At 43.3% G+C, this 18,531-nt stretch overlaps 1 protein-coding gene across 9 annotated transcripts in view; it reads left to right on the top strand.

Moving 5' to 3' along the window:
- Positions 1-5,047, top strand: part of ELAVL4 (ELAV like RNA binding protein 4) — a 100,315-nt gene extending 95,268 nt beyond the window's left edge. For all 9 annotated transcript variants that reach the window (XM_010408852.4, XM_039556117.1, XM_010408854.4 and 6 more), the window contains exon 7: positions 1,565-5,047. In XM_010408852.4, the coding sequence (XP_010407154.1) occupies positions 1,565-1,892 (328 nt within the window). In that variant the 3' untranslated portion in view covers positions 1,893-5,047. The remainder of the gene's footprint in view (positions 1-1,564) is intronic.
- Positions 5,048-18,531: the final 13,484 nt, after the last annotated feature.

The raw sequence follows: 18,531 nt of genomic DNA, 5'->3' as shown, positions 1-18,531 counted from the left end.
GTATTAAAACTCATCATATTGAAGGTACATGTGAAACTGGATTTTTAAGACATTTCCTCTGTGCAGTTGTTATTTTAAAACATATCCCAAAGTGTAGCTTCAGAAGGCATGTCAATTTTTTTCCACACTGATGAAAGGAAAATTATGTTGATCCTGAGGGCTGATACTGCTTAACATCTTCATTAATAACCTGAGTCATGGGCTGTGCTGCGCCCTCCTTGCATTAGCGGGTGACAGTAAATTGGTGAGGAGCAGGGGCTGTTGCTGCTGCTGGCCATGGCTGCCACTGGGGAGACCTTGGAAAGCTGCAGGAACACGCTGAAATTCGGGAAAGGCAAATGTGGAGTTTAGCCCCTGACTGCTGCCTTCAGTTGCCTACAAGGGGCTTCAGAAAGAAGGTGAAGCTGAGCTTTTTGCAGAGGTCAAACGCGAGAGGACAAGAGTCAGCAGGGACAGGCTGCAGCAGGGGAAATTCGACTTGAGGATAAGGGAAACTCATTCACAGTGAGGATGGAGCCCTGGAGCAGAGGCTGTGGGAGCAGAGTTCCTGTCCTTGGAGATTTCCTAAGCTTCCCCTCTGCAGGGTCATGAGCAGCAGATCTCATTTGAGAAGTTTGTCTTGCTTGGAGCAGGAGGCTGATCAGATGATCTCCACAGATCCTACCCAGCCTTTTTTATCTCTCGATGGTTCTGTGTTTGTAAACACCTGGCTTTATCTGCTCTCTTTGGATGTTCGAGGTAAAGTCCCAAAGGACAACGAGGGAGAAATGTTAGGGTGCTCTGTTGAAATCTGGGAGTTAGTCCCTTTCTGAAGAACCTAAAGCCTGTCATGGAAATGACGCCTCACAGTATGAAGGTATCAGTTGACATGCTCATTAATTGTATTTATGTTCTACTTACTCTGCAATTGCTTCATAAATTTTCTTTGATATGTGGCTGGCTCTAGGACTTTTTATTACCTGGATTTTTTTTCCCCAGCGTATGTCAATTAAGGACCATGTTAGGAGAAATAAAATCTACCACTTAGAGCCATCTCTCTAATAGTATTTTTAGCTGAAGAAGCTACTGTTATAGCTGAATTCTGACAAAGGCATTTCTTATTAAACTTTAAAATAGGTCTTGAAGTTTGCTTGGGTTTTTTCACTGCAGACTAGTAGGAGATGAAGGATTAGATCTCCGTTGTCCTGAAACTTATTTCGGTGCTGGGAATAAGGGGCAAATTTCTACAGGCCCTTTTTACGTGAGCTGTTGTTTATCACAGCATGTGCAGGCCCTCCCTGACTCAGATTGTCCTCAAGCATTTCTTTCCTGAGGGCTTTGTACACGTCTGAGCAGGGCTTATACTTGGAGGAAGTTGCATTTATGCCCAGATTTGGCAATTTTATTTAGTACAGCTCCCCTCCACTTGGGTAGGAGTTAGAGAGCAAGGGTGGCTCTGTGGCCCTCTTCCAGGGACAGGATCCAGAACCTTCAGTACCACTGGCTTATTTACTTTAAATTCTTGGATCCCTATAGCTTGTGCCAAGAGATTTATTTAGAATAGACCCCTCTTTTTGCTCGGTAGGTTTTCTCCGATCACAATTGATGGTATGACGAGCCTTGTGGGAATGAATATCCCTGGTCACACCGGGACTGGATGGTGCATCTTCGTCTACAACTTGTCTCCCGACTCGGATGAGAGTGTGCTGTGGCAATTGTTTGGTCCCTTTGGAGCGGTCAATAATGTCAAGGTGATCCGTGATTTCAACACCAACAAGTGCAAGGGATTTGGCTTTGTCACCATGACCAACTACGACGAAGCTGCCATGGCGATTGCCAGCCTTAATGGATACCGTTTAGGAGACAGAGTATTGCAAGTTTCCTTTAAAACCAATAAAACCCACAAATCCTGAATTTCATATCCTTACTTACTAAAATATATATATATAAATATATATACGAACAAAACAAAACAAAAAAAAAAACTCTTCAAGGCTTATATTCAACCATGGACTTTATAAGCCAGTGTTGCCTAAGTATTAAAACATTGGATATCCTGTGAGGAACAGGAAAGGATTTTATAATGCTTAGAAAAAAAAAAAACCTTTGATGCATTGAATGTTCTTTCATAGCTGTCGTTGTTGAATATAATATACATAGATAACAATGTGCAGGGATTTTTACCCGGCCAGCTAGTTTTACTACCTTCCTTGAAGGTGGGTCTTTTTAAGATGACCATTCACTCATTTGAAAAAATAATAAAACAAAAACAATTTTTACGAACTAATGGGATTAAAAGCGAGGAAAAAAAAAATTTTTGTTTTCTTTTCTGTTTTTTCAAAACATTGATTGAATCAGATTGGTAAACCCCCCACACAAATTAAAGAGGAACAATAAAAATTGCAAAAAGAAGAACATAATTTTGCAACTTTTTTTATTTTTCCTTTTTTCTTTTGTATCATGTGAACTAAACAGTCTTCTGTTAGGGAATGGGGTAACGGGGGATACCTGATGACATAACAATTTAAATAACATTAACAATGTTGCCAAAGAGGTGGTCTCTTTGCTGAAAATGGGTTTCAAGAAAAATCTATTTTTATAAAATATAAAGAATTTTTACAAGAGAATCTGGATTTGAGAAAAAATATTTTGACTGGCTAATTTAGGGGAAATTGACAACTTTGTCATGTTCATACTGCACTGGTAACTTTTTAGAGATCAAGATGTGTGTTTTAAACTGGATTAGTAGATTGTTTTTTGAAGGATGGGCTACAAACAGATGATCTTCGTATCTTTTCATAGCATGTAATAAAAATATTAAATACAGTACGGGAGAGTGTTCTTCCCAGGCACGCAGTTACCCACAGTCAAAACCCAAAAGCAAGGAGATGAGTTGCAAGACGGTTTTTCTTTAAGTCATCAGTATGGGATATCAGCAGAACAAAAGTTAAAAAAATTAATTTTTTGATCAAAAACTTCCTTGGTTTGAGCAGTAGGTGCTACAAAATTATTTACATATCTTAGTATCATAGTTAAATGTAATGTGTTTAGAAAAAAATACATTTGCTTTAAATTTGTTAAGAATTTTCAAATTCACTTTATAGCCCAAGCTAATATAATTGGGCTGTGTTGGCACATTTGGAACACTGTTTATGTTGCTTGAAACACTTATTTATTTAATTGCCGATGTGATGCATATGGCCAAAATCAAATATAGCTAGTTTGGCTAGTCTACTTATTTGTTTACTTAAACTATGGGAAGAAGCATATTATTGTGTCATTTTGTTGTGTGTGTATGTGTATATATAATATAAATATATATATATATAAAGTTATTTTTTCTTTTGGTTAATTTATTATAAGTTGTAACACTTTGCTAGTTTTGTTTGTATATGTCTTAAAATGTTTTCTTATGATACTTAAGTGACAGAGGTATCAAGGTAACTTGTGTAGAAATATTGTTTGATATATTGTCATGTTTGTTGTGAATATTTTTTCTTACTGCACAGTAGAAAAGAAAACAACTGGGTCTTTATTTTAATGTAATTCAGATTGGGGAAAACAGAGCTAAGGGAACAAAATGACTGAGGGGGTGCTCTCCCATGTCCAGTGCACTGATCATTTTAGTATGTTTGTGCTTTGTACGGTTATATATTTAAAACAAAAAAGGGTCATGCTCTTCCCTGAGTACTAGAAACAGTTACTCGCTATGCATAATCTAGTTGATAGTTAAATTTGCTATTGCTTTTCTTGTCTTGTTATATAAAATCTTTTCAATACAAGTTTAGTCTTAATGGTAATAAAACGTTATGGTTATTTATAACTTGTGCTTATTTTGTGCATTTTTTCCATGCTATACCCACTAACTGCATGTAGACTAAGTATTGTTTTTTCACACTGAAGAGGCAAACTTTTGTAGTAGACAAATATCTAAAAGCAAAGGCTGCATCATAATTTTATCAGTTTTTTACTTTAACAATGTTAGATTTTAGTTTAAAGGAACACTCATTCAATGTTCAGGGAAACCTTTATACATCATCTGCTATGAATGAGCGCAGTTTGCTGGGAAAGTTTTGATGCATTTGCTAAGCATTAGTGGGGAAGGCATGTCAGAATCTTTTCTCTACGATGTGTTTTACTATCTGAATAATAATAATAATTTAAAAAATCTTTCTTAGGACCAGGCAGTTGTATACTTTAGTTATAATGAATGACTTCATGTTAACCTTGCTAGTTTAGATCATTTCTGAGGGAAAGTATTGTAAATGTTTTTTTCATAACCTTGTTGTGTTTGAATTATTTGTACTTTAATTGTCCAGACAATAAATGAAAGTGTGTAGAATGGCTATGGACTTTCCACCTTTTTAAGTGTGTTCAGATGTTTTAGTATTCCCAGCTGCACCTCAGCCGAGGTAGAGGTTTAGTCTCTGATTCCAGAAGCAAGGTCTTCAAGAGAGAAACGTTCTAGTCAAACCAGATTGAGCATATTCATGATTTGTTTTTCCTTCCGAAGGCCAGAAAGAATCGGCCATTTAATTTAAGCTGTTGAACACCAAATACCAAACTGTAACTTTCATTTATTTAAATGTGGAAGATGCTGAAGGGTTTCTACTATATACAGTATTTTTACACAATGAAAATATTAACTCAGTCAATATCAACACTTTAAAACATAGTGAGCAAATTTCAGTGATAATAACAGTTTTTAAGCCATCATTTAGTTTGACTTTTCTATGAATATGCTATGAATGTCATGCAATATGAAACAGTGTACATATTGTCTGATGTACAACAGTATATATGATCACATTCCAAATTTGATTCTTTTCACCATGTGTTATAACTAGAGTTGATACTTCTTTCAGTTGACTTGTTTGAATCTCATTAATACAAATATTCACTTCATGTTTATGTTCTGTAACATTCACTAATTGAGAATATGTACCTTGTAAAACTGCAGCATTGAATTTCGTAACTGAGATTAGGAAACTCTATCAGAGGGCTGGATGGACTGTGTGGTTCTTCAGCTCCTTCACCTATTAATAAACTCGTGTTTTTGTGAGATTAAGTTACCATGTTGGTTATAATAATTAATTTCAAGCCACAGAATGAGTTTGTTCTTAAATTTACAGCTTGCTTAATTCATCCTTAAATGTACCTCGCCATGCCATAGTAAAAAGCAGAAGTGGTTAATTTGGTCTGGTTAAAGACTTGGCTCTGAAAAACACCATTCTTCCATCTACCTGTATATGTATATGCACATATATTGATTATATACATATATACATACACTTTACAACATTCACCAGCCCATTAAAAAAAAATGCACTCTCCATTTAAGAAAGTGGTATTTTATAACCAGCCCTATTTACTGTGGTTCTGTCTGCTTTATAGCAATTGATAGGGTTGTCACCTAATTTTTCTGCAGTCCTTTCTTCAGAAACTAGTGAGACAAAATCACTGTATGGTCTGGATGTTCTTAAAACAGAATGCCACTGGCATTGGGGCCAGTTGTGATTCAGATTATCTCCCACTTCGAGGCTGGCTTGTTGTATCTGTTTCTTCATTCAGTAGCTTGGTGAGCTCCTGTGAGCTGAATCACACGAGTAACATGAGAGAAAGGGCTCTGCCAGCTTTCAGGACGTAGGATGCAAAGTTCAGTCCCCCTTTTTGAGAGTATCACAAATGGCAGCAGGATAAAAGCAGTCACAGACAGGTGATCCTATGCTGATCCTAGGGGAGTGTTTTCAGAAAGTTTTACTGAAACACAGTTTCTGCCCAGCTGGGATCAGAACCACATTTCACTTACACACATTCAAAGTAATCAAGGTTTCTATTTCTTTCTTGAAAGGGTAATCACTCTTTCTGCAATTAGTGAGCCTGCTGCATAAATGGAAAGTCACCTGGGGGAGGGTGTTTCAAGTGCATTCACTTTGTGTTCCACTTCAGCTTACCTTGGACACAGAGCTGGGCTTGGAATGCAGGGAGAGGGGAGTGTGTGTTGGGAAATGATGGCTGGCAGATCCAAGGGAGTAATGAGCTACCCTTAAATTCATACTGGGGCCATTCAGCTTTCCTGGTGACCCTGAACTTGTAGCAGCCAAACGCACACATACTCTAGTGCTCCTCATTTCCAGTGGGAAGGGTGGGTAGGGGGGTCTGGATGCACTGCAGCAGGTAGAGGCTGTGGCCTGGGTACTTGAATCAGCCTCAGGCCAACTGAGGGGAGGGGCACACCCTGAGCTGTCCCAGGGAGGTCTTTCTCCATCACCAGAAGCCAGGCAAGGCTGTTACCTTGCACATCTCACTTACATGGCTACAGAAAGGTGAGGTAAAGCCAGGTCAGAGTGTGGTAACAGCAAAGATTTGCTCCCTGCCCTGAAGATCTTGCAGGCTGAGCTCCATGCACAGAAGTAATTCATTGTGCATACAGAGCAAAATGAAAGGAGATCAAATCCAGCATAACTTCACGAAAGCTCTGACATCTCAGACTAATACAATATCTCTCTTCTAAAAATAACTGACTTCTTAAACCCAGGAGATGGGATGGAGGCAATCCAGCTGAGCCTCAGTAACTCACAAGGGGACAAATCACCTGGATACAAACAGGGACTGCTGCTGGAGGGAAACACAAGGCACCAACCAGATACGGACACAAATCCTGTGGGATGCTGCACCTGGGCGTTGGTGCAGTGCAGCCCCTGTCCCCATGCACAGGACAGTGCTTTCATCCCAGGTGCATTGGGGGTATCTTCAGCCAGGGGAGTGGTGGTGCTGGTGCAAGAGGCACTTCAGAGGCCTCTCCCAGAAACACTGTTTGCCACTGGTGTGCTCGAGAAATTCCAGGGGGATCACGTGCAGCATGGCACCAGGGTGAGCGGGAAACACGGAGCTCTGCAAAGAGTCACCAAGCTTGAATTGTTTCTACCTCCTATAAACACAAAACCTGTGTTTCAAAAAGCCTGTTCCTGTAAATCTTCCAGAGCTGAGCATTAGAATGGGCTGTAGGAAGAGGAGTGCCCAAAAGGAGGGGTCATACAAAAGCACCCAGATTTAACTCGCCCACAGTTAAGAAATCAGACTGGTTCTTCCAGTTTAGCAATTTTCTGAAATGCTCTTTCTACTGACAGTAGAAATAACTGGGAAGATGGGTACACACACAACAGCTGCTTTTCAGACACAGTTGGAAGTTTTGCTTGCCACACTGCTAAGGTATCACTGATATTTTTAAACATCAATCCGGCATATTTTAAAATATTTCATCTTAAATTTCATTCAGATTTTAAATGTTACAGGGCTGCAAATTATTTCTTGTGCAGTAGCAAAAAACAAAATCCTAAAACCTTTGTTCTATTCACTGCACAATAAACCTCCCATCTCACATCAGTGGGGTTTGGAGCTGCCAGCAAGCAAGACCCAGCTATGGCTGCTTACAGGCAAACACAATCCAAAGGAGGTTCATATTCCCTCTCCCAGAGAGCAAGCAAACCCGTGTGCTAAGTGGAGCATTCCTCTGCCAACAAGTCCAGAAGCTTGTTTTGGTCACCAGAAACAAGTGTCTTGTCCCCAGGCCCTCCAGCCAAGCCACCGGCCTTGTGCTGCCGAGGCCCCCAGGCACTCGTCAGGTGTGACATCCTTGTCCTGCCACTGGGTCATCCTTGGGGGGAGCCCAGCCTTGCTCCTGTGTCTGAAGGACAGGTGGGATGGGCTTTACTCCTCTGTCAATACGCCCCATGGCACAGGTCCCCCGCACTGGGGACTCTCCCTGCAGGCCATTGTCTTGCCTGGCCTACAGCACCCACCGTGTCAGTCCCTCACTTAAAATAACCAAATTTCCTCAATTCCACTTCTGATTAGACAGCTAATAGCCATCACTCAGGAGGAGGAGCAGGTGAACAACCACCTCTGGCCTTATTTTGTCCATTCTGAGCACCTGCTTAACAACACAACCATTCAGGCCCTGGGTTCCCCCCTTTCCAAGACCACCAGTGTCACCCTGTCCTAGACAAAGCCACATTTTAGGTGCCGCCCAAGGTTGCCAGAGCAGGCAGTGCCTGACCTCCACTGAAATGCTCCCAAGTTCTCTTTCTCTTCCAAGACCCAGGCAGGAGCCTGAGATGCTGCATGGCCAGAGCACAGGTGTTTCATAATGACACAAGAGTTTATCAAATTGGAGGAAGCAAAAATAAAAATCCCCTTAACTCTGAAAATCAACATAAGCAATGCCATTGAGAGAGAAACCATTTACAAATAAACCCCTGCTAAAGAAAAAAAACCCTGCCAAAGGAAAAGGGGTTCAGTTTGGAGGCCTTGGCTGTGCTGGGGTATCACTGTTGGATGTTACTGAGTGTGGCTGAACTGCCCCAGAAAACTTCTCATGGCAACATTGAGGCAACATGACAGTCCCAAAATAGTAAATTTTATTTAGTGACTTTTAAACACACACAGTCATTACCTTCTCAGTCTGAACATCAGGACTGACTAGAGTTGCCACAATCCATTTGTTTTAAAGCAGCACTTAGGCTTTTTTTCCCTTGCATTTTGTTGGAATTGCACAGGTCCCAACAAAATGATATGCAAGAATTAGCTTTTTACGAACAATACAATTCTGATTTTAAATCAGCACATGAGACAATTAATTTTGTAGGATAAGGAATCTGTTGCAAATATACAGCAGTACACCCACACATCACCATCTGCTGTGGAGAATTAAATGTACAACTCACAAATTAAATCCTGCAAAGTTGGTGCAAAAAGGTCCTTGCTTGAATTTAAACAAGGCTGTGGAAACCTGCAAACACATTGCAAAAGATCATGAAAACAATAACAAATTTGTCCATCTGTGAGTCAGTTCTAGCAGGGTTGGGGTTTGGTTTGGTTTTGTTTTTTATATTGGTGAATTTGCAATAACTGTTGCAGCTCACAATGCAAGCTGTGTAAACTGTATTTGAGCTCCCCTGGCCAGGAGAAGTCACTCTTGGAAGTGCTCCCTACAGGCTCCATAACTTTATCCTAGGTCTTCTATTCTTACAGGGAGGAAAAACAAAACACAACAAATCAGAAAACACAAATTCCTTTTTTTTTTTCATACTCAGTTTATTGAAGAAAAAATAATTGGCAAATCTGGCAATTGTTGTGGATGTTTTATTATTAGATTTATTAACAAACACTGTTCCTCTGAAGTGAGGAAAAATAAATATCAACAATTACTGCTGCCACGAAAAAAACTCTGACAAGCACAAATAACTGCATCCCTTTGACTCCCCTGGAGCCAAGCCTTCATTCCCTGATTTTGCTTCCATGTTCTTCTAACACACTGCTCTTAATATTTTTTACACCTGGCAGTACCACCTGTCACATTTCCTGATCTCCTGCACTGAGGAAACGTCTATGAAACCTTGGTAGCCAAGGAAGGCAGTGAAGCCTCTGGACCTGAACACACCAGTAAAACACAGGGTTGGGTGTGAGGAGGAGACTGGAACAGCCTTGAAGCCTGAACTCCTTGCTCCCCTGCCTTTTCCATGCTTGGCTTTGACCCCCACGTCTGCTGGGCACTTGCTGCCAGCCGTGGGCTGTAAATGAGCCTAGGACCTGCTTCTCACACTCAACAGCTGTGGACCCTCAAAAAATTGTGTTTTGCAGCATTAGGATGGCCAATGCTATGCCAGTGATCTCTGAAATGCAGTTGCCCTTCTCTTTTCTTTATTAATAGGATGCCAGGAAAACACACTGGCATTTTCCCGGGTTACTGCTTGATTGTATCAATCAAAGAGCTATAAACACGCTGTCTCGAAGCACACACTTAGGCCACCAAGCCCATCCACATCTGGGGTTCTACCTGCACATCCCCCAACCATGGGGTAGGAAATACAAGATATAGCATTCCCCTGACACAGAAAAAAAATGCTCTGGTTTGGTGTTCTCAGGGATTTTAGCAAGGTGGTTTTTTTTGAAAATGAGAAGATTTCCTAAACCTTTTCTGAGATGCATGCGCTGCTTTAACACGCACTTATCCTCTCACACACCTGGGAAGTGCTCTCAGTACACACACCCCGAGTATAATTTATGCTGAGGGGGCTGCTACATGTTTAACTCAGATAAAGTGTATCCGTAATTAAGAAATGCAGCATCAGAGGTACAACATGCATGGAAATTTGCGGAAAGGATTCTATCAACGGAACGAATGCTGCTGAAGACTATTTAAAACCACAACCTAATCAGAAAACTACGCCTCTCTATATATTTATATCAATATCACCAACCCTTTGACATCCCCAGCACTGCTAACACTCTGCCTGGAAGCCGACTTATCGCAGCTGCCTTGGGCACACTCGCATGCATAAAAAATCAAGTGACTTGATTAATCAGTGGAAGTTGCTGAATCATGGGCTTGCAGCTGTGCCTGCATAGCCCTGGCTATCGATGGGAAACCGGCAGCCTGGGATTGAGATTAATCCCTATCAGCTGGTCCACAGACCTGTGTGGCCCTTTGCCAGCATTTTTATGAGGAATAGAATCTTAAAAATTTCAGACCTGAAAAATAGCCATGTCAAAGGGGTAGGAGCATGTGTGTGAGAGGAGAAGGAGACTCCAACCACAAGTGTGGAAAGGGAAGTGGAGTTCAGAAGAAGAGAGGGGAAAGCTGTGGGCAAGAAAATCCTGACTCTACTTGGAAGCTGCCTCCAACAAGCACAGCCAGAGGCAGCAGCTGCAGGAGTATCCCAGCTTGAGCAAACTCTGTCTGAAATTCAGCAGCCCCACCAAGGGAAGAGCAGGAAGAAGTGAAGGATGTGTGCTATGGATGGGGATGGAAAGCAAAAGCAGCCAGGCTGTAGCACCATGCAACCTCTTCTGCATCTCCTGGGCATGAGCTACCTTGCCTTGGGTTTTCAGAAATCAGAGAGACTGGGAAATATTTTTCTTTAACACATAAAGAGCAATTTGTCCGGAAGAACTAAAGATAAATGTCTAAGGGATATGTTTTATTTGACACTCCCTGTGGAGGCTCCTTGCAAGGCTTACCCTGCCCAGTGTCTGGCAAGCTTCACCTGCTCTCAGGAGGGCTGGAGGCTGTGGGAGAAGGAGCTTCCTTTCTGTGCCAGCCTGTGTCTGAGAAAAAAAAAAACAAACCTTGGAAACAAATCACTGAGCACTACAGGACCATGTGCAGCAGCCCTGCTGTCTGGCTGTGTGCCCCAGATGGGAATGGTGCTTTTTGTCACGGAGTTCAAGCCCTCCCATCCAAACATGTTATCCTTTGGTTGTATCTTCAGGTAAGACAAACAGCCACTGCTCCTCTGAAGGACCCTGCCCCAGCTGCTTTCTGCTAGGAAATCAAGAAACGTTTTGTTTAAAGAAACACATTTGCCAGATCTTTACTGCCAGGCAGCTGGTCAAGGCTTTTGCTTTGCTTTTTCAGAGGGTGAGTTAAGTGTCCTTGAATGAGTGTCTGGAATAAAAGAAAAAGGAGGGCAAGCACCCTTTGTGCCAAACCTCTTACGCTTCCTCCAGTGTGACTCTGCTGCACTTGTGAATAATCATATTAACATATATTAGAGGCGTTGTGTGCCAGTAATGGAAGAGATTGTGAAACCACAGTAGCTTATCTATTAAAATAGCCAGAGCAACAACATCGTGTCAGCTAAATTAAAAAGCGAAGAAGACACCAATCAGGTTGATCACTGCCTAAACCCAGTGTATCTTTGGCTACACACGTAGATATTTCAGTATGAACTGACTCTGTGTGTATTTTCAATATTAAGAGAGAAAATACTGTTCTTTGCCATGTTATAAACTAAGTTTGTGCAATGGAACAGATTTTTAAAGCTAAGTTAAAACCTCTTGAGGATAAGGGGTTTATAATGGAAATGCTGACAGCCTCTTAACTGGAGCACTGGGATCTCTCTTGCTATTATGACCAGATAAACCAACAAGGTAATTCAATGTAGTGTTCCAGCTCCAAGACACTAACACACTCCTTCTGGTCCCAGGTGCTGAGGGGAAGTTAAATATAAAACTTAATGAAACTGCAGTGACTGAGTACAGGGCGGGGCTGGTTGCCCCTGCACCAGGGAAAGGTGAATTTCCCTCCTGGGAAGGTGTCTGAAAGGCAGGCAGTGATCGGCTGGCTCAAGTGCAAGCTCTGGCTGAAGCCTTCTAAACTTCTCAGAAGTCAAATGACTTTCTAAAGTCTAATGGGTGGCTAAAGTTGGAAAGCTGTGAGAATCAAACCCAGCCTCTGCACACACACCAGACCAAGAATTGACTAGAAACGCAGAGCAGGTCCAACACTGCCACCACACCTCCACACAACAGTGCTGGGGGCAGGATCTCTGCTCACAGGGGCTGGGGGACACAGACCTGCCCTCACTCCCTGCAAAATTGCCCCAGTTTAGCAGTTCAAATGCCAGGGAATCCAACTCCACTCACAAAGCAACAGCTACAGGGAAGCTGAGGCATGGATGGGTGTCCAGTCCTTGCTCTGTTTCCAGAGCTTTCCCCTCCCCTAGAGGCAGGAGGTAGCAATGGGGTTGTGCTAAACTGGCACAGCTGTTCTCCAGCTTTTGTCCAAACAGATGGCAAAGCTGCCAGCAGCAGGAATGCCGTTCATGCCATGCTTTGACACCCAGAAAACTTTGCTGCTCCTTTTTGTGCTGCTTATAATATTACCAAGACTACTAGGAGGTGCACACGCTGCCTCTACCTACACATGAAATCCTGAGCAAACTTCCCGAGGTTGGTGGGCTGGTAGCACTGCCTACTGTCAAGACTGTCTGACATTCCCAATTACAAGACTCTATTTTCAGCTGCTTATAACTGTCATATTTTGACCAGTAACTTGTCATTTTTCCATCCTGGGCATCTGCCGCAGGCTGAATTTTTTGGAAAGCTTCAGCCAAAACAATATAGCTATTCCCAAGGGCAAGGCCAGGGAACAATGCACTGTTTTGTAATGGTAAAAGAGAAAAAGAACTGACATCCTCTTCTTTAAGATGCACCACGACTCCTCACAGTTTGGATAGGGGAGTAGAAATTTAGTCGATCTGTGACCTTTGTATTAAGGATGTGCCTTTTTTTTACTGCTGTGAAAATCTATGCAAGTGTGGCCAAGTGAAAGCGTTTGGAAAAATTCCAACCTGGCTTCTTCAGCAAAGACTTTTCTTTCACTGAGAATCCTAAAAACTCTAAGGATCCTGTCCTGCTGGGCTCATCTTGCCCTCCAGCTTGTGCAGAAGGGAGTAGCCCCACCCCAAAGGCAAAGAGATGGGGAGAGAAAAGGCAGAACTGGAACAAGGAGGAGATGGAGGGGAACAGACAGAGTGATTTGCACCCACCAAAGCTGCTGGCTTTCCAGGGCTGGGAATGGGATCCAGGATCATAAGTGTCACCATCAGGAGGCTGCCAGGAAGTGCTGTGAGATCCCACTGTGCCCGGTCAGAAGCGGCAGGTTTTACAGCTCGGAGCTCGGCGTGGCTTTTCCTGGGTTCACAGCCCACCAGCAGGAATTGCAGCTGGAAGTGCTCCACACTCTGGAAATCAAGTGCCAAAATGAGCAGCAAACGTTTAGCAACGCCATGCAGAACTCTGGGTCAAACGCCCTTCCCAGGCCCACAGAGCTTTTGGCAGAACCATCCAGGCGGCTGAACTGGGACAGCCTCCCGTGCCCAGCTGCATTCCCACAGCCCTCCCAACCCCCACAGCAAACAAAGCAGGGACCTGTGGGAAAAGCATCCCTGACTCACCTGTGCTCCCAAACCCATCCCGAGCACCAGCCTCTCCTGTACCTGGGGTGGCAGAGGGAACGTGTGACACCAAAAGCACAGCGTGGTTCACACACACAGGCAGTGCAGGTGGATGCTATTCGTGGATTCCCTAAATTTTGACTACAGGAATACAATCCTTCATTATGCCCTTTGAATATGGAAATCCAGGAGAGGGAAAATGGAGGGTGCTTTCCTTCTTGACAGTTGTCTTTGACTGGCACATCCTTCCTTTACAGAAAGCTGATGTTTACTACTGCGATACATTTATTTTGAAACTCAGTTCATCTGCAGTAAGAAATTACTCAGACCATTAATTTTGGAAGCCAATGCTGAGAGATCACGAATGTTAAGAATTCTAATTATGTTGGGTCTGGAAAATTTAATGAATAAAAGAGACTTTTCATAAGCATCTCAAGCCATAATATTTTAATGCTATTGGCATTAATTAAAATATCTGGAATTTTTAAAGGAGCCCTCTCCTTCTCCCTTTAAATATTTTACTTCTACCATTAGAACAGAAACAGAATTTTGCTAAAGCCACAAAAAAAATGTTCTCTGTGGCTGATCATCTCATTTATAATCATGTCATGGTGGGAACAACCTTTTGCTGAAATTTTGTTTATGCTTCAAAAATTTTCTCCTAATATCTTCTTCCCTACCCCCCTTCCCAAGCACTAGCAGGCCTGGATTTGCCTTCTGTGCAGAGCTAGGAAGATAAAAGTCCAGATGATTTGGCATAGTACAAGGGACTGAACTCTCAGTTGCTGATTAATGATACTATCTATCTCAGAAGGTAGTGATTCCCTCCTTTAGAGCTTAGGGGGAAAAAATAGCCTGACCTTTGAATTCATACTTCATCATCTTCCTCTGGTATTTGTGGCTTTCTGCAGGACACAGGGCTCAGTGCTGCCCTGCTCCCCACACCAGCCAGCACAGCAAACACCCTGGGAAAGAGGGGGCACCTGCTCCTCTGCCTCTGCTTTGCAGGCACAGGGGCTTCCCATGGATTTGGTGCCATGTCCTGGGTGCCTGGCAAAAGCAGTGGCTTTTCTAGGGGACACCCTTGCACTGCTGGGTGGGCAGATCATGACTGCCAAGGTCTCTGCTGCTTGTGCTGTGACCAGCAGCAGCAATGCTGAATGCAGAGGTTAGAGACAGCTCTGGCTCTGAGGTTTTGGAAAGTGGGCTCATTCCCTGACTTGAGAGCTCAAATGAGCTCAGAAAGATAAAAGGGGTTGGTTTTGGTTTTTTTTGGCTCTGATCTTAAGCTCACAGGTTTTAGCTCGGATTTTTCTAAGTATCTAAATATACAGTCACTTGCTAGTTGGTAATAGTGGGACCTCACCTTGTTTGATGGTGTTCTCACTTCTTAGAGTGTCTAATTAAAGGAGGGACACAGGAGCTGTCAGTGCTCAACCATTGACAAAATGGAGCCAGTGGGTTTTCCAGGCACCAAACATGCCAGGAACTGCCTCAGATGGAACCAGCATCTGGGCAAGGCAAGGGCAGGTGAATGGAACATTAGGGGCAATGAAGAAGCTGCCATGCCCTCAGACACATTTAAAAAGGCATTTTCTCTTGAAAAGGCCACAACTGTGGTTGGGAAATTTGAAAAGTGGAAACAGCATTTTGCAGTGGATCAGAGGAAGCAGAACTTCCACAAGAACAGCAAGTAACAGAAGGAGGAGGCTGAGCTTTATTTCTACCAAATTGGGCACAGCCTCCTCTGTCTCAGAGGTGCTTGGCACACAACAAAGCTGCTCCTGTTGGGACGCTGCACATCATCATTGCAGAGAGGCAGGTCACTGCTTCCTGGCAGCACTTTCTCCTCCAGCACAAATATGCGGATTCAGCAGGCTGCCAAGCCTGCCTGTGCTTATTTCTGTGCTGGGCACAGCCAGGTGTCACACAGGTGAGGTTGCACATAGACATACAGGAGGCCCAGAGGGCTTTTATCTATTTTCTCCATGTGGCTGAGAGAGCACTCAAAGGCACCTGCTGATTTTGTATGCTCGGTGCCGCGGAGAGGAAAATCGATGTGGGAACTACAGATGGCTTCAGTGGTACAGGGTATTCCAGGCTGCTTTCTGATGGAAACAGAACTGATTTACTCTTAGTGGCTTAACTTCACTGACCATTATATTTTGTTTCATTATTCAAAGGCAAACACTGAAGAAACATGTTGTGAACATGCCTGGTTCTTTCAGGTGGAAGGACGTGAGAACCATTTGTGTAGCATTTCAGAGACTTGTTTTAGTGACTTCACATGGTTTCAGGAAGCTTTTCTTCTAATATTGAACTGCCTCTAGCAGGTTTTTTTCCTACACCTTGGGATCCAGTATCATTTCCTTGTTTTTTCTGCACTCCAGTGCTATCAGCCATCCTCAAGTGTTTGTCTCATCACTTTCAAGACTGCACCCCTACCCAGGAAAACAGTGAGGGACAAACTTTCTGCTCTCTGCAGGTTTTTCTCCCAATAAGCTGGAAAATAATGTTTGTTTGGCTCATATTCTTAGCTAGCTGCGGGCTCCCCACTGATACCCCCTGCCCTGTCAATTGCTAACTAATCGTGCCTGCAGTAAATGTAATCCAAACTGGGGAGTTATTCAGCAGCAGCAGCAGAAGGATCCATTAGAACAGATTATGCTCTGTGCTCCGTTTCTGTCCTCAGCCTCCGGGATCACCCTGCCTAGGCTCTGAGTGTCCCCAAAAAGGGCTCCAAGGCTCATCTCAAGGGGACAGGCAAAATCCAGGCCAGGGGGTCTGTCCCTGAGGGACCTGGCTACGAGGTGATGTTAACAGGCAGGCTGTCCAGGAATGCTCACAGGCAGGAAGCTGTCCAGGATGCTGCTGCGATGGTTTTTTAGCTTTCTTATCCTTGACACGCAGGCAGCAAAGCAGCTCTGTATTTGGTTTGACTGAGGCTTCAAGGGGAGCAAACCCCTATGGTATTCAGGCCTTAGGGAGGCAAAAAAAATGCACAGTAGTGATGTCCTGGAGTTAATTCAGCCTTGAAACTCAGCGGCTGCTTGGCATCACGAAAGACTCCAGCCTGCAGTGAGGAGCAGGGTTTCTGAAGGCCTTTGGAACAAGCCTGTGGCATTTCACAAAATCATAAACTCACAGAATGGTTTGGGTTGGAAGGCACCTCAAAAATCACCTTGTTCCAACCCCGTGCCATGGGCAGGGACACCTTCCAGGTTGCTCAGAGCTGTATCCATCCTTGGATGCTTCCAGGGGTGGGACAGACACAACTTCTCTGGGCAACCACCCTCACAAGGAAGAATTCCTTCCTGATAGCTAATCTAAATCTGCTCTCTCTCAGTTTAAAGCCATTCCCCCTCATCCTGTTCCCACTTGCCCTTGTAAAAAGCCTCTAACTGTATTTACATCCCTTCCCCTCAGAGCGGATCGGTTACAAGGCCTTTGTGTCTGTCCCTGTGGGTTTCGTTGCTCCTGTGAAGACCCAACTCAGGCTCAGCACCTTGCTTCCAACATTGGCTCTTTGGAGGTCCTGCTGTACAGAGTAAGACATACAATCCTGTTACACCCATGAGCTTAATTCAGCCACCTCCAGCTGGGATATAGCCACTGCTAACAACACATGAGGTGCCCTGTGGGGTCAAAAAGCCCTGGAGCTGGATGATGAGGGACACTGATGAAATGGAGTTACCTCAGCTGGGCAGTGAATCAGCCACCACTCCTGCTCCAGAGAGCATTGTGCACAGCTAAGAGCCACATGGCTGGATCTTGCTGGGCTTCCTCTCCACACTTTGTTTAATTGTGTGACATTAAAGCTACCCCTAAGCCAGTAGGACAGGCGTATGCAGAATGTACCTATTTACCTTGCAGGTTTTTAAATTCAAATGGGTTATGTAAAGCAGCACAGTCTACACAATTTAAATTGGCCTGACTTCTGAAAGCTGCGGGTTCCAGGACCTGAAAGAAAGCCTGCAGCTAGGCTGAGTATCCAAGGGAGGTCCTCTTGGCATACAAAGATCAAGCACAATCTGAAATTCAAACATACCTTTACACTTAGTTTTTATCTTATTTCAGTTTCACGCAAAATAATGTTGCCCTAGAAATGAAATTTTCCCATATGTCTGGCACAGCTCTACAATGGCCATTTAGTGGAGCAGTAAAGCAAAGCACCAGGTACTTGACAGCTCTTTTTGTGTCACTCGCAACATGCCTTCTAATTCTAGAGAGCTACTGCCATGTACTCCAACAGGGTTTCTTTGCTTTCCTGAAGCAGTTACATGACTTAAGAGTTTGGTCATCTTTTCTGCTAATAGGAATTGAGGAATTGTACATAGGAAGAGCACACAGGTAGAAAGCCCTGCACATAAAAATCGAGCTTGCTCAGGACACCACTAATATGATCCACACAGCTCTGCAAAATGAAGTTTTATTCTTTTCCCAGCTTAACATGCTAGCATTAATATTTCATTACTAGATTTCTCTATGATTTTGGTCCTGTTACTGTCTCAACCAATTTACTGCTTGAGAAGGTTATTTTTAATCTCCAGCAGTAACTGAGAATATACCCTCAGAAAACCTTTCCCAACATGGAATTTCGTTGCTGTTTCATTATAATTGAGGTAATGTTGTATCCAACAGCTCTTTATGGGAACAAAATACATCAATTTTAGGAGAGGAGGGAGGCTTATCAGTTTCTGGCTGAAAGTCTGTGTTGCCCACTTGTCTTAATTTGTAATTATAGAATTTCAGACATTACGAATGGGGAGAATGAGCTAAAAAGATGTGATCTGATACAGAAAAGCTGGGT

The sequence above is a fragment of the Corvus cornix genome, chromosome 8, assembly GCF_000738735.6.
Source record: "Corvus cornix cornix isolate S_Up_H32 chromosome 8, ASM73873v5, whole genome shotgun sequence".
Classification (NCBI taxonomy): domain Eukaryota; kingdom Metazoa; phylum Chordata; class Aves; order Passeriformes; family Corvidae; genus Corvus; species Corvus cornix.
Note: the sequence above shows the minus strand (reverse complement) of the source record. Positions and strands in the feature narration are given on the sequence as shown.